This window comes from Ciconia boyciana, chromosome 1, assembly GCF_034638445.1.
Source record: "Ciconia boyciana chromosome 1, ASM3463844v1, whole genome shotgun sequence".
NCBI lineage: Eukaryota > Metazoa > Chordata > Aves > Ciconiiformes > Ciconiidae > Ciconia > Ciconia boyciana.
The window spans coordinates 26,098,429-26,115,753 of NC_132934.1; the positions used below are offsets into that span (position 1 = coordinate 26,098,429).

Genomic DNA, 17,325 nt, shown 5'->3' on the forward strand with positions numbered 1-17,325 from the left:
TTCCTCCCTCTACGGCAGCTCAGAGGCAGGGATACCTTCAGAGAGCAGGTCATCTCATTCAACGATGGGTTCCTAAACCAGGCAGAATAAATTACTTGACAGTAAGTGCGGTACTTTAGCCACTAATTGTACAGGGAGGCTGAGAGACTAGATGTCTAACATTTAGGTGGCTGAAATAAGCTTTCAGAATGCCCCTCAAAGTAGCCAATGTCCCACTGCTGAGCTGAGAGTATGCTGGTTCTGATGACAATAAAACAAGGTGTGGATTCACCTGTTTTGCAGGGGGGTAAAAATTCAGTCCTTAAAAAGGAAAATTGATAGCTGAGGTGGATGATTTAATTCATACCACATTTTTTACTAGCTGCTCTCTTTCTGAAAATGTATCCCCCTGCTCACCAGGCAGGCAAAGTCCAAATCGGCTCTCCAGTGTGATCACAGCCTTTTCCCTGATAGTACTACGTCACACCAGTACTACAGGCCAGTATCTTCTCAATTTGTTCATCTGGTCAAATTAACTCTGAAGCTGATGAGCATCTTGGCTCGCCGAGACCTACAGGATTCAGCTTTACCTATACAACAGAAAAGAGCTGCCAACTGCCTTAAAAAATATGCTGAGCAACTTTTAACACTCCCTTTTGCCCAAACTATGTTTTCAGGCTGCCACAAACCTTTTTGATCTTGGTGTTTCTAAGAGTAAAATTCCTCACAGTGTAATAGGCAAGTACATGAACACTCTTCTGAGTAACCAAGAAGTTCCCATATTCTTCACTGCCTTCGGCAGGCCAGTACTGGTCACATTTTCTCTGTTAGAAAGCGAATGAAAAACAGAGAAAAAAAGAGAAAGAAAACAAAATGTCAAACTAGCAAGCTGAAATGTTCAAATTTAAGAGCACAGTCAACCACAAGAACATACAGGGACTCTCAATATCCCCAGTTTATAGTAGACATGATCTGCAGCGTAAGAGAACAAATAATGTGTATTTTACGCTGTAAAGAGAGATGGCTGTGCAAAGATGCTTCTTATTTGGAATACTCCAAAAAAGAGAGGTTTAAATCATACTATCAGAGTTAAAGGGCTCTAATATCGTTGAACTTGCCATCCTATAGGCACTCTAAAATCTAAAGAAAATACCAGACAATGTATAGGAAAAATAGGAATACGTTCAAGTCAGTAGAGCTGTATGTGGCTTTTGGTTAGTTCATAATATGGGCAGAGTACACTTATATCTGATCAGTGAGGGTAAGAGTGAGGTTGTGTGCAGCCAGAATATACAGCAGAGAGCTGTGATGTCCAGCCTTTTGGCTGGGTAGCCATATAGCCTTCTCTAGGAGTACTAGAAAAGTACATGTTTATATCACGGTATTATAAATGAAGTGGTACTCCCAGTGCGGCCCTTGTCTGCATTTTCTGTGTCAGTATCATCTGATAGATGCGTAATAGGTCATGTGACAAGAGTTACATGCATTTGAGGCATTGCTGCCAGTGTGTGGCAAGTATGATGCAATGTGCCCTCATGTGACCCCAGGGTACACACATACTCCCATCACAAAACCAGAAAAACACGAATCCTGTGATGGGGTTTGACCTCATTTTGTCTCACTGGACAAACATGTATCTAGTCATATAGTAGGAAAGGAACTATGGGTCCCATGGGATGTTAACAGGGAGCAGCCAGTGAACATCCAGAAAAATTCACCCAAACTACAGCCTTCTCCTTTCCAGGGTCTAAGGCACCCCTGAGAAAGAGAATGATGGACAGCAGATTGCTAGCAGAATGTGGCACAAGGTCCATAGTCTGGCCACTCCTAAATATATACAAGAAGTCTTTTTTTCAGTATAAGAATTTTTTTGTAGTTAGAACATGGTATTTTCAAGACTCGTTGTTGACAATTGAGTTTAAATGTTTTTTTCAGTTTCATACTACAAATCCTCAACTTTATACTTTTATAGCCAATCCTAGTACAAGCAACTACTACAAACTGTTGCTTTTTGCTCAATAAATGCCTAAAGCAGATTTTTAAAAGAGAGAAAGGAGTCTGCTAGAGGTAGATCTATCAACATCACAGAAATAAATAATAGACAAAGGTACTCATACCCTTCCTTTCTCAACGAGATTAGTTATCATCACAATAACTTCTACGTTATGTTCCCATATCATTCTCCAGAAATCTTCCGCTGTCGATTTTAGTGGCCCTTGAGCTGCAATGTAGGCTTTTGGCTTGTTGTAGCCCTAAATTGAAATATAACAAATGACACTTGTCAAATCACAGTCCGCGAGCAAAAGGAGGTTGGGAAGAGTACATGACATTTTATGTATCTATTTTTAAAGAATCTCAAAAGCTTTTAAGTACTTTTGAATTTATAACTATCCAAATTGCAGAAACCCTGTGGTACCAGATGACATACGAATGCAACTGTTATGTCAATGTTTATCATTCCAACAAATAGGATATATGTTCAAGTGCCCGTGTTCCAGCAGAATGTTGACATGATAGTGATTATGAGACATCTGTTATGAAAGTGGTTTAAAAAATGAATCAAGTTCATTCACATGTAAATTACTAGGTAACGAAAACTGAATAAATGGTACCTCGCTAAGGCTCTCAGCCAAATGGCATCTTGCTCTCATGAGATTATCTCAGACAGAAGAATTAACCACTTACCAAACATGTATAAAGGAACAAACATTCAGATGTGAAATGCTTCTAAAACGACTCAGATGTGACAGAACATTTTTTGTTTCATAAAGCTTTTCACTAAGCTGCAGCTGCTACGATATCAAGATGGATTCAAAAAGGAATTGGAGTTTTACCTGTGATTTAACTTTGTAGGCTTAACTTAGATCATTAAAGTTTTTTTAACAAAATCTGTAATATTGTGGTACTTTTTAAAATTAAGTCTATTCACCTCTATACATCAGTTTTTACAGAAAAGGCTGACAGATGAATAGGCTGGCAGATAAAAAAACACACTTACATCAACGTAGTTGGCATTAATGTAATCAGTCAGTTTTCCATCCTTTTCTGCAAGCTGTGCTAATTTAACCCTAGTATGATCATCTGTAGTAAAACAAGGGAGAAAATAAGCATAGTTTTCTGCAAGAATTATATCCTTTTTATAAGAAATCTTTTTAAAAAATACTTAAATGGATTTTTACAATACATAAGACTAATACAGTGACAACCATGTATGCAAATATCCTGTGCTTAGGTATGCATCAGATTCAAAATTCTAGTTTGCAGAAAAATAAACTAATGAATCCAAGGATTCAAGGGATGCAGAATTCAGTTGCCTGAGCAGCAGCACCTGGGGTCATTTTAGGCACTGTGACATATTCCCCTACAGCCTCTAGCTGCTGCCTGTGAAGGGGCATGGGTCTTCTGTAAGTCCTGTGTCATGACTGCCAAGCCTGCACAGTGGGATGTCTCAAATGACAGTAGGCACCAGTGTTTAGGCACGTTAATTCCAAGTTAAAGAGCGGAGACTGGAGAGCAATGGGACTTTGGAGAAGCTGGGCAGCTCAGTAGTGGCTACCTCATGGAGAGCTGAAGCTTCCTGTAGCCTGCACTGATTATAAGGCCTAAGAGAGTTGATTCAGGTGCACAGGGCAATTCTTTCTACTTGAGCTGCCCTAAGCTGCTTGCGCACTGCCCTTTGATAAAAAAGCCGCTGGGTTGGCACCTTTTCTATGATCAGGTACAAACACAGAGTGGCAGAGGAAAATCCCTGACTTTCCGTCCCTCTAGAAGTATCTTCAGCCAGGTGGAATGGGATTTCTTGCTGCTGGTTTACATTGTCTTCTGCCAGACGGGCTGATTCTGTCTCTTTTTCTATTAAGCTCTAGTGACGCTAAATGCTGAACATATATTTAATTTAGAGCTTCTTGTTATCAGAAGAAAGTTGAAATACTATAGAGAGTTAAGAAAGATATATTAAGCCACCAAAATGATCAAGAGCCCAGAGGCAATAGCTTCAAAGAGAGATTAACAAAACTGAGTAAATGTGTTTCAAAAAAGAAAAATCTGGGGTAGTGAAGAAGGGCAACGCAATGGGAAAACATGTGTCCTGGCTAATGAAGCAGATCTATTACATTGTGGCAGGGCACAATACAACATAAACCCAGTACATTTATATTTATATATGACAGTAAATATATCCAGGGATTGTGAAGTTCCTAGAGAGGATAAATCATCATTATTCCAGATCAAAGATGGATTAATTTTGGCAATCAAAACACGGCTTCTTTGGCTTTATAATGGCATTATAATGAAATCTCCCAACTCCCTTTGGGTCATCACAGAAGACACTAATATGTCTTGCTAGCTCATGCTCATCAAAGCAGCAGAATGCCAGAGGACTAAGTTGAAGAGATGTGAAATCTCATGCTACTCCTCTCCAAGCATTTTGCTGAACTGTAGCCAGAGCTTTCAATGTAGAGGTATTTTTTTTCCCTCTAATAACATATAAATCTATACTTGTCTATAATTATTTCTTAAACAAAACAGCAAGCAATGCATTTACTTACAAGCAACAATGTTTATGTATCGATTCTTATTCTTGTTGTCGGGGTGATTAGAGCTGTCTGATGTAATACCTAGATCTACAGTACAGCTCTGGATTTCCTGAAAAAAAAAAAGGTATGGCATGCTTTAGTAAGTATTAAGATACATAAAATGTCTTAAAATACAGTAAGTCAGCACGAAAAGAACCACAACCTTATGCCCACTTATCTATGATATTTTACAACTAATTCATTGCTAAAAGAAATGCAGTGAAATAATTCCTTACCTGATAAAACTCTTTCAGTGTCTAATGAGGGAATGAATGCAAAAAAAGTAAAAAAAATCAAATTCCACAGCACAGAACAAATGGATAAAAGTGTTTATATAAATTACAATTACTATATGGAAAACAGTTATGGTCATGCAATATATATCTCCATAATAACAACAAAGCTGAATATTTTGAGATAACTCTTAAAGGAAACAATAGGTAATTTTCCTGTTAAAATACTGGCATCTGTTTTCCTATTTTTAGCTTTAATGTTAGACCTTAGGCCGGTGAAAGCTTACACATATGAGCAACATCACTGACTTTAGCCAGATTATCTATATAATTAACTGTTCATTGAATTTGTTATTGGTCCTTATAACTGCATTAGTTTCTCTGTGGAATGCTTTTGCTCTCTTTGCATTCAGCTGTAAAACCTTCACTGGAGCAGGACAGCGCGCTGCTCAGCCTGCCTCATGGCACTCTGGTACCAAAGGACAGCATTACAGCCCTCAGTCTGCCAGCAGTTTCTCAATGAACCTAATGCTTTTATAAAGAGAGAGACAGGCCTGAGAAAGACAGGCACAAAGTCTATAAAACTCACAAAATTAATTTATTTTATTTTATTGTTTACTTTAACTGACAGGAAACTCAAGCATTTATAAGGTCCACATTGTTAAGTAGGTCCAACATCGTTAAGTAGGTCCAACATTGTTGTCATGACTAAAAGTACTATAATAATGTTTCCCAACACTTTTTAGGATTTATTTTAATATTAATCACCTTCACCTTCAGCTATTTAAGTATATATATGAAAAGTGGTTACCAGTCTGAAAATTAGATTTTAAACATGAGTTGTTTTATAGCAATATAAATAAAAAACCTGAACCACCCCTGTACTCTCCTCTCCAAATGTATGCTGAGACTGCAAAGACAGTGACTGTATTTCAACTTTTCCATATCTTCTAAGTTCCTTATTGGTAGAGAAAAGACCGGGAAACTAATTCTGGGGTAGTCTGTAAAGCCAAAAAGGATCTCCAAGAAATGATAAGGACACTGAGTTTTTTGTAATAGTTAAAACAAACATGAAATCTTTCAGATAGTGTAGGTGTAGCTCAGTGAGGTCTTTGGGTCACTGCTGTAATTTAGGAAAAGAACAATTTTAGGAAAAGAACAATTTAGGATGAACAATTGGATTTCTGTATTGCTGTCCTCACTAATGGTGAAAGAACTTTGTTACCATTGTATTTACACAGTCCTTCAACATCTGCTCTTACTAACAGCCAGTCTAGCTGGAGCTCAGTCCTGCCAGTGCGTATGCACATGTGTAACATATGAACATGTACTGGACATTCACAAGTATTTACAAGCTTGGTCCCACAATCAGATGGATATTCTGAATGCTAAATGAATTGGAGAAGAAATTCTGATGAAGAAGATTAGGTGAATGACATGGAATTTTTGGTCCATTAGATCACAACACATTGGCCGGGGAAACAAAAGCAAAACCAAAAGATGCAAAACTATGAATTTCTTTACTTTCAGTATTGTTTTTGCAGCAGGAATATTAGAGTCATATTTTAAATTAATAGAGATCAATTAGAAAACTTGTTTCCATCCCAACTGACTGATTTTGCTAGAAATCACTTCTCAATAATTTTAATAGCACAGCTTTAATGACAGAATTTGGGTTTATAATGTTTATTTTATGTGACTTAAGTTAGAACATACCTATCTTTAAATTGCTTGTAATGCATATGAATGTGAAAAACAATGAAGTTCATTAGTTACATATGGTGACAGTAACATTATACGATGAAAGCATATGTTTCAAAATTTTGAAATACCTCTGATGAACCATATATTTTAGGAAAGGAACTGTAAAGCTTTCACTACCACATAGGAAGACTACATTAGCTCCCCTGTTAATCAGAAGTCTTGCCACGTGTACTCATAATTACTCCCATATTTTTTTCTCTGTAAATGGAACAAGCAAATGTGGGTAGCTTCTGCAAAATTCAATTGGCATTAGTGTTGGAAAAGCTTTAGATCTACAACTGTATCTGATAAACCATATAGATTGCGTTATCTTTGCATAATTTATTCACACAATCATTTAGTATTTATAACAGTGGTAAACATTCCCATTTGCATCCCAGTCCTGTTAGCTTTTATAAATCTCCCTAGTCTTTATGCATAAACAGTCCTTACTGGGCTCACAGTACTCATATTTACAGGCATTTATGATATTGGTCCCCAAGTCAGAATGTAATGCCCAGTTCTTTGTTTCCAGGCATTTAAACTTAACATTATTTGTATGTGCTAAGAAGAAAGATGATGCCATAGAGCCATACCTCAAATTCTTCAGAAAAACCATTACTTGCATGTAAATCTGCAACATGTTTTGGAAAATGCTTTATTGGAATTGCTCCAACATCATCTTAGGGGTGGGAAAAGACAAAAAATATATTTATGAAGAATAAAAAGCCAGTGACATATAAAGAAGCTTATATGTAGGCAATCCACACAACATCCTGAAACAAAATTTTTGGCATGAACTTTGGATATACAACTTTCACAAAAATAAAAACACTCTTTAACACCATTAACATTCCTAAAATCATTCTCTAACAATTACACATTTCTAAATGACTGTTTGGAAAGAAGACAGAGAAAATGCCTTGCTGGGTCTTGCTCTGTCTTCAGCCCCCAAAATCAAGGTGATGATTCTGCAAGATGCTGAGCTTGTCTGTAAATTGATGAGCACTCAGAACTACCTTGAAGTCAAAGGGAAATGGGAGGATTAGCAGTTTGCTACAAGATGTTCAATGGGAGAGGGTAGGAGCAGAGCTCTGGATAATACTGGTAAAGAAAGAATCATCCGGCAGAGGAATCTGGGTGCTTTAGGCTGATTAGTATTGCACTGGGACCCTGATACAGTACATGGACTAGCCGCATAGTCCCAAGCCTACTAAATTAATGCAGCATTATGCCAGTAGTATAATTTTAACTGATTGTTGCATGTTTGCGTTGGCATCCAAAGGAAACAACAACTAATTTTCATCTTTTATTGCAGGAGTCAGTACTCCCAGTAGGGATTTTCCCCCCATTCTCCCCAGGATTCTATGATTACCTGTTGATAATAATATTATGTATGATCCTGGGAGTATTGACTGCAAATTCACATCAGGCTTTATACTTCAAGTTTTAACTGAAAGATTTAAGTTTAAGACTTTCTGGATACCCACAAAGACAGTATCTACATTCTCAACCAATAAATGTGATTCATGCAACTTTTGGGTCCAATACTCAGTCTGAATTTTCCATCTGATGTTTATATTTCAGGACATCTCTTTTTTACTTTATACAAATACAGAAAAACACTCTTGTGTAGAACATTCATTAGAGATCATGTCAAAAACCTTTGGGACTTTTAATCTTCTCTTTCCTGCAAATATGCTATGTAAACAAAGTCATCTGTTCTGTTAATTACCTGTTAAAGGATGACATTATTTCAGCTAGTTTTGGTTCTGAAGAATAATAACTTTTCTTTTTAAAGGGCTTTCATGGATTAAAAATATGTTTATTTCACAATTTGTAATTTTATCACTGTTTCATATGAGAAAGAAATATCAAAAACATTGAACAAGGACCTGTTATTTACATCAACAGATGTTCAGCATTTAGGCCATCTAATAATTTTAGCTTTCAGTTACGAAGAATTTGTTGATTTGTATTGAGATCCATCTGGTCTTCCACTTACATGAATGGATCTGAATACAAAAAGTAAATTTATCCAGTCAAGCCTAAGAGAAGCTGAACAAATGTGTAACACTATCTTCACACTTCAGAGATGAAACCTGGCATAAAGTGTTTGTTCTAATGATATGCAAACACAAAAACAGAAGGGAAGGTAGATGATCCTAAGAGCAAGGACAGTAAGGGAGAAAGAGATCTCAGGTTTGGTGTAATTACTGTTTTATTTCCTTGCCAGTGCTAATCTCCCAATTCAATCACTTCTGACTCCAGGAATATATTTTATATCTGGATGGCAGGTATCACTTGAAACTACTTAAAGGTTGATAGCGGGTCCTAATATTACCCTGTAATTCATTATTTGTTCTGAATGTGTCTTTGAATTATGCTGTGAAGTGCCATTTTCTGTGAATAACTGCAATTCTCCTGTCTCTGCCAATGAAACCCCACAAAAGGAAAACTTAATATATAATGAGATCTGTGGATTGTGTTTTTAGTCACAGTTACAATAAAAAATTAAACTTAGCAGTTACAAAATGCTCTTCCTGCTCTACGCTCTTTGCCAGTATTATATCACGGTTAGTCTCAATTGCTGTAAAATTACGCCCCTGAAACACTGTGCAACAGAAAACACAAAAACTGCTCACTTGACGTCTGTTGCACGCAAAATAAAACAAAAATATTTCCGCAGTGCTTGCAGCTTTTTCCACAAAATACTTTATGTATCTTTCAGTCACTTGAAAACACTTTTAAGTTAATATTTATCAGCATTTTGGAAGGAAAACCACCAGCATCAAAACACATATTTTAAGCACTCAGAATAACTGTAAGTGCAATTCTGTCTTATGGCAATGGAAAACGCTATCTCCCTGAGGTGAGCTGGTCAGGAAAAATTGCAAGAAAATTATATAGTTGTACTGCAATATAGTTAATGATAGAGAGTAAGAGCAGAGATTTCCTATAATGATTGCCACTTGACATTCATATATAATCACGTTTTCTGAAATCAAGCTATATCCCTGCCTATTAACCATTTAGAAAAAGGTTATGTGTCTCCTAACAATAGCAGTCAATACAAGAGGCATTTAAAGATGCCTACAATTCAGCTACAACAGAAGTCTAATGTTTGGGATTTATTTAATTAAATGTGTTTACTAGTTATCTACACAAGAGTTGATTTTGCTTCCCTTAGTCATTCCAAGGGAACCCATCCCCCTGTGTGATAGCACAGTTTGCAAAAGCATTACTTGTGGAACAAGATATCCTTTTCTCATGTGTGAAAAAATGTGGCTTGGGGTCTGCTGCAGAATTAATCTATTTAAGGTAGTTTTCATTCTACTCAGATTGAAAAAGCTGGGAGGGCTGCATGTGCTCCTCTGGTAATCTTTGAGGAGGAAATAAAAGAAACAGTTTCTCCAAATAACTGTGGTGGATATGGAACCTGAAGATGCTAATAATATTCTGCACTTGTGCATCATTTTTATGAGAGGCTCACAGAGAACTTGACTAGTAGTAAATATGCTAGTAAAATCTATCAGTTAAAGAAAACATTGTAATTGCAAATGAAATGCAGATAGATGAGGCATATATTGGTCCTGCTGGTAAAAAGAATAGCTATATTCATGTTTATACAAATGTGACAAATTTAATTAAAGGAAGAAATACAGCAGACTATGTTGCTGGTGTAATCCTCTGCTTTGTGACAATGAACTAGAGCTATTTAGTGTAGCCCAGACGGCTACACTAGAAGCCATTTCTAGGGAGGCTACACCTTGAATGGCTAGAAGGCACAGCGTATCTTTGACACAACTCTGTAAGGTGAGGCTATTTCTCTTCTGTGTTACCTACAGGAGAGAATAGTAGTAACACTAGTCTCTGCCTCTGTCAAGTGTGCCTGGTTTATTAGTACAAGAGGGCACAAATCTCTGGTTTACAGATGTTGCAGTATGTGAAGAATTCATATGGACACATAAAAGGCAGCATCTTCCAACAGCTAACACCAATCCACAGAACAGTTGACAAAAAATACCTGATACTGGGAAGATTGGAGCTGGGGGAGCAGAAATCACTCGAGGTGACGTATTATCTTCTAAATAAAAGTGAGCAGTCTGGAAACATTTCCTAGAGGGGAAGAAACATAAATAAATATTGCAAAAATTAAAGCATTACCTGAGACCTTTTGGATTTCTGGCATTATTGAGTAAGAAAGAAATCACGGTTTTGAAAACCAGTTTTCATGGACTGTCAAATACTACTGCTATAATATACATATTCCCCCAACACACCACCAAATTATGCATACAACTTGAAGATACTACATTAACTCAGCATAAATACATAGTTCAGGCATCTTTACCTATACCAGAGGCAGAAGACAGAGCACACATCAGACATAGTGAAAGCTGAAAGAGGAACTCTGCATCAGGAGCTACTGTAGATGCTGCACAACAACTCCAAGTATAAAAAATGCCATTGTCTTCCTTGCTTATCCAAATTCGCACACATAATTACTGTTCCCTTTCATGTGATTATGCTAGCCTGAAGATGGAGCAGTGTACGAGATCAGTTCTGGTAATTCATCGATAGATCCTACTGGAAATGCAATAAAAGGCAACATGCCCTGTAACAGACAAAACAGTGGCACTGGAACTACTATGACTGGGGCTAAACAATTTTTTCATAAAGTAATTGGAACACTGAGGGACGCCTTAACCAAGGAGGACTTCCTGAAGTTGACAGACAGAAACAGGGGAATTTATAACTCCAGGAGATGCTAGCTTTGTTGCAAAAACACTGAAGGATGAATACAAATGGAATCAACCTTAACTATGACCCACAATGTTATTTGTATCTGTGCTGTAATCCAGATGTGAAGATAATAAGAATAACATCTGCTAAGAGTCCAAGCTATTCAAGGGACTAAACAACCAACTGCTGCTGTAAGCATTGCAAAGCCTCCTTAATTAAAAAATCTCCATATGATTAGACATGCTAATAACAATCTTTACTCTGGGTCACTTAATCTATTTGAAATATAAATTTAAAAAAGAAATACACGCATCAGGAAAATATTAATCTCATTTTATGTTTACAAGATTCTGCTTCTTCAAAGCTGTTGGCTGAAGCTATTATATGAGCTTTTGCTATTTTGTGTAATCACTGGTGTTTTAAATTCTTCTGTACCGTTCCTGTATCATTGCATTGATAAAACCTCTCATATAATTGTTATAATAAAAAAGAAATTTTGAGGCTACTTTGAGAAATAGATAGAGAATATGCGGATATTGTCATTCTTTCCAGAACCTTATTGTAGATCATAAAGACTTTGGTAAGCTTATTTGAATTAAGCCTCTGGGAAACAGGCCCATACTCTCGGAATGTGTTGGGAATTTTCTGTCTGTGCACGATGCAGATTCTCTTAAAACACAAGGAAAAGTGGACAGCTACATGAAAAGGAAAATTGTGGCATGCAAAATAGTTCTGGTAATTCACATGACAATGAAATTTGGAGTCCAGCTAGAATCCTCTAAAAACATATTTGTGATGGTCGTAGAGGAGCTTTGGCTTTGCATGACATGTTTGGAGTAAGACTACCCATTATGTACTTAGTTTTACTTAGAAATGGCAAGTTTGGATGCAGACCAAGAACACATTCAGGATGTGCTTGGGAACATCTTTCTAATTTTTGAAGAGGCTCTAGCATTAGCACCCCATAAAGTTAGCAGCTGCTGAGGTGAGAGAGGCTGTCTCAATGCTAGCATAATACTCAAGAGTTAGTTTCAGGACTGCGTACGAAATGGCTGTGAGAGGTAGGCAAGTATCAAGGTACTTCAAACCACTAAACACTTTTGGAAAGTCTGGCCCTGCCTGCTGGGCACAGAGAATGTGGATGTACTGTGTTTATTAAAAAGAACACCAACCTAACAAACATTCCAACCAGCCTGACACTAAAGCTCTAAACCAAAAAATGTCCTCTCCCTAATGCCTACTGCTTATGAACAATCATAGAATTATAGAATGGTTTGGGTTGGAAGATGATCTAGTTCCACCCCCACCTGCCATGGTCAGGGACACTTTCCACTAGACGAGGTGGCTCAAAGCCCCATCCAGCCTGGCTTTGAACACTTCCAGGGATGGGGCATCACAACTTCTCTGGGCAACCTGTTCCAGTGCCTCACCACGCTCATAGTGAAGAATTTCTTCCTTGTATCTAATCTAAATCTACCCTCTTTCCATTTAAAGCCATTACCCCTTGTCCTATCACTACCATGCCCTTGTAAAAATTCCCTCTCCAGCTTTCTTGTAGGCCCCCTGCAGGTACTGGAAGGCTGCTATAAGGTCTCCCTGGAGCCTTCTCTTCTCCAGGCTGAACAATCACAACTCTCTCAGCCTGTCCTCATAGGAGAGGTGCTCCAGATCTCTGATAATTTTCGTGGCCCTCCTCTGGACTTGCTCCAACAGGTCCATGTCCTTCTTATGTTGAGGGCCCCAGAGCTGAATGCAGTGGTCATACATAAAGTTTATGGACTAACATTACAGAGTTTTGTCACCTCCTTGCTTGAGAAAAGATTGAACTAAAAAGAATTTAATTAGCATAATGGCTTTCACATCTAAAGCAGTACTTACAATGTCCTCATAATATGCCATACATTCACTATCCCTCACTGAGCCACTGTATCTTTAATCTTTAACAAGTTAATTGTGGCTGAAAATAAATTACACCCTTAGCACATTTGGGAGACAAATTCATAGCAGTTGACTTAACCTGTAATAAGACTCATAAATAGGCACTCCATCTGCTTCTGCATCAGCAGTGAAAGCCTTCATGACTAAACCTAATGTTAATAACCATGTCTCGTTAATTATCACTTGTTGTTAATGAAAAATGTGATGACTATTTCAAACTTCCAGACAAAGGTCCCATCACTCAATGTTAACCTGATTATTTAATTTACACCTTTCATCACAGCATTTAGATCTTCAACCTAAAACTGTAATTTGTAATTTAGACGCCGCATTTCTTCGAACACACATTTTATATATGGAGATAGTGCTAAGCCATTGAATTAATTAGAAGGTCTGTATCTGTATAGGAAGCCATGCAGTGGCAGCTGCATGCGGTTTAACAGGAGGGGTACTAGATCTGAATGAACACTTACATTGAACTATTTGGGACAAGACTACACCTCAGACTGCAGAGGACACAATTTTTCTGGCGTGCGGGCCCCTGGACCTTGGCTGAGGATATGTGCTGCCTACTTCTCCCCTGGGGCAGGGACTGCTCAGAGCTTGACGGGGATTGTCACCGAGGCAGGCAACCCAGCGTGGCACTGCGTGTGCACGTGAGTGTGCGCGCGTGCGGGGTGGTTACTGCTCGTGTCGGCTGAGGAAGGGAGCTGAACGTCGGAAGTCAGAGGCATCTGTGGCAGGATGAGTTTGCACATCCTGTGCTCGCCCAGAATGGTCTTAGAGGCACGATTACTTCTTTCTCTGAGAATTTCAGGGTCTTTTGTGCTCACAGGATATCTGCCAATAGGTATTCTCAAACACTTATTAGAATTTATTTTTAAATGGTTCTGATCATTTAAAGATCCAATGGTTCCAAAGGATCTTTCAATGGATTCTCAATAGACCAATAATTCCATTTATACCATTTTTAAATGGTTCCAATTAAGTTTTAAGTGCTTGTCAGCTGAAATTTTAATTTTCAAATTTTATTAACTCTTTTATTTATAATTTGACGTCACATAGTTGAAAAGCTTTTCCTTCATGGATGGATAAGTGTGGCCTTTGTAAGCTTAAATCTGTTTTTAGTGTGTCTCTGCATGTGCAAGTTTCACTATCCTTAGAGAGGGTTCTCAACTCTGTTCCCATAAACCTAACACAGGATTCAAGGCATCAGTTCAAATCACAGATAAGAAAATGAACATTCTCTGACAGCTGTGTTTCACAGATATAGGGTGGCAGAGGAAACTTAAAATTTAAATGACTACTCGGGGTGTTGTCTGTCATGAGTCGGTCATTTCTGAAGCATTGCTGTCATGTAACTTCCAGGAGGCTTCATGACAGCCAGCTGATATTCAGTATGTCTATAGACAGAAATGTAGCTGGAACTGCACTAGCAGTTTGCTGTTCACATTATTAGTGCTAGTCTCTTACTCAGATTCACCAATATTTGTTGAAAAATGGTACATTTTGGTACATTTGGTACATTACTTGAATGGTACAACTCCCACTGACAACTGTTACCATTTTACTATTTTCCAAGCTCTTCTTATAACCATTATAAAAATTGATTTGCACAAATAGCCTGACATTTCTTCCTATACATCATTTCATCAGGTTTATTTTCACTGATCACTTCTACAAACTGTTCCAAAAGAGTACACACATGCATAAGCAATTTCCAGTATATTGTATGTCATCACAGAGAAACTTTCAATTTCAGTCACCTTAACAGATAAGGTTAATTCAGCAAAATGGGAATGATGAAACCATCCAGAAATGAAAAGAAAAGAGCAAGGAGATTCAAATAACCCTGTTGCATCTCTGCTGCAAGGACTCAGTCAAGTAGATAGATACTGAGGGAGGTGGATAGACTCTAGATTTGGATAGAAAATTCTCTCTAAAGCTATAAAAAAAATCTATCTGGATGACAAGGCCATTAAACAGCCAAAAGAATCTCCTTGATTATTCCACTGTAATCTTAATCATGCTGAAGAAATGAAAGGAAAACGACATTGCTTGAAAATTGCTTGAATTACAAAAGATTTGATACACAGAACTAGAGTAGTTCAAAATTGCGTATTTTCCTACTGGCATTTAGACAATCTTTAGACAATATTGCCATTAAAAGTTTTCATCCCTGTCAGAGAAATGAGTATTTTATCACAGAAAGACTGAAATTGTGCCTAATGAGATAGTGAAGAGATTGGGGAATTTCCTCAAGTGCTGATTAACAATTTCATGTAAAAAAAAAACCCCAAACCCAAACAACAGATGGTACAGAATTATTTTTCTGATACAAGTCATTCAAGTGAAGAACAAAATAATTTTGCCTTTTTTTAACCTTGAGAAACTGGAACTTGTCGCTCTTGGTAGTTATTTGGGTTTTAAACCAAATAATTTGGTTTTTAAACCAAATAACACACCTTTTGCATACTCAAATTGGGAGCTAATAGTAGAAACAACTCAAAGCACTATTCACGCAAATACCCAGCTAGGATAGACCAATGCAATTTTTTGAGTACTGTTGCCAAAGGAATATAGAATAACTTCTTGCAAACCTAAACTTTTTAGGAACTTTAATCAGTGAAAATAATTGGCCCACATAAAAAAATCATTATAAAAAGAAACATTGACAGCTTACATCAATTATTTCAAAATAAACTAGATCTAACCATAAAAATGCTTATAGACTTTATACTAATATTTTCCAGGCATAAAGAAAACTGCATAGCAATAAAGTTAATGTTCTGATTTTTCCCAGGCTTTAAAAAGAGGTGAGGGTCTTGGCACCTTTGAAACAGGGCCACAAAGTCCTACCTACAAAACATACTGTTTATGTTTCATTCCTCTGAAATAAGAAACATGTTACTGTTGTTATCATAATGCCAAGAAAATTTTATTGAGGATTAACAAAAAAAGAGCTCCATATTTTATTTTGTAGTACACACGAAATACAGAAAAGATTAAATTCAAGTTCAAGAAGATATTACTGCTAACGGGATTTTTGTTTTATTTTGAAAGACCTATGTTACAGAATTGTTCATTCCCAGAGAAAGAATACGAAATGAACACAATGTTATTCGACAAAAACAAGCTTGTAACGTGTAGGATTACTAGAACTGCACTGTACAATCTGGGTCTTAAAATGGATGGTGTTCTTTGGCAAATAGAAGAGATTTCAAACACTATTTAGCTTCAGGGATGAAACCCTTTGGAAGATGAATATGAACGTTCATGTTGCATAACATGACAGACAGGAAAAGGTTCTCAATATGAAAGTGGTTAGCTGGAAAGCCGGTGATGGACAGTATTATTATCCAACTAGACATAAGCTAAGAAATGAGTTGTGCAATTCTCATGGCAATTAACTACTTCTTTGGAAAGAAGAAGAAATCTTTCTGAAAATTCATTGCCCAAAAGTGTCTTTAATCATGCCGAAGGCTGTCTTACTCGCTAGCATGCTTGCCCGGAACAAAGAAAGCTCAAACTCAATTTCTTAAAACCTAGTGTGATCAGGGACGGAATGTATTCTGTCCCCATGTGGGACATACCGTGCTAGGCCGATAGAAAACCAGTGTCAGGAGACTAGAAAAAAAGTCAGTAAGCACAACCCTGACATCATAGCCTAAAGAGTACAGTAGTCAGTAGCTTGGAAAGGGCAGTCTGGGGTCTAGTTCCTGGTTCTTCACCACCTTTATACATTTTAGATTAGGGAGGATTGAGTAGGGGAAAAAAAAAGAAGAAACAAGCTCTAGAAGCATCTGTGACATCTTTGGGCCTGCCTTCCCCCTTGTTCGTACAGCTCCTGGAAGAGCAAGGTCCTGTTTCTTGCTGCTAGTTGATGTGTTAGCACTGCAGAAGCAGTAACAGGATCAGGTTCCTGGCAATCACCAAACAGCAAGAATCTCCATGGCAGGAAGTTTTTGCAACTTATTTCCCCCTTCTGGACCACTGTGTTTCCTCCCTGGCAAACTGCACACTTAAGAAAGTGTTAGGGTTGTGCATGGATTTTGAAAGCCCTATGAGAGCTTAAGCAGACGTGTTCCCAGGAAGACTCTCTGGCTTTATCT

At 37.5% G+C, this 17,325-nt stretch overlaps 1 protein-coding gene across 1 annotated transcript in view; it reads right to left on the bottom strand.

Annotated features, from left to right (window-relative positions):
- Positions 1-17,325, bottom strand: part of PTPRZ1 (protein tyrosine phosphatase receptor type Z1) — a 104,610-nt gene that overhangs the window by 13,215 nt on the left and 74,070 nt on the right. The window contains exons 14-20 of the mRNA XM_072848687.1: positions 10,557-10,648; positions 7,126-7,211; positions 4,790-4,810; positions 4,527-4,623; positions 2,978-3,060; positions 2,097-2,231; positions 669-803 (exon numbers count right to left, since the gene is read on the bottom strand). Coding sequence (XP_072704788.1) covers positions 669-803; positions 2,097-2,231; positions 2,978-3,060; positions 4,527-4,623; positions 4,790-4,810; positions 7,126-7,211; positions 10,557-10,648 — 649 coding nt within the window. The remainder of the gene's footprint in view (positions 1-668; positions 804-2,096; positions 2,232-2,977; positions 3,061-4,526; positions 4,624-4,789; positions 4,811-7,125; positions 7,212-10,556; positions 10,649-17,325) is intronic.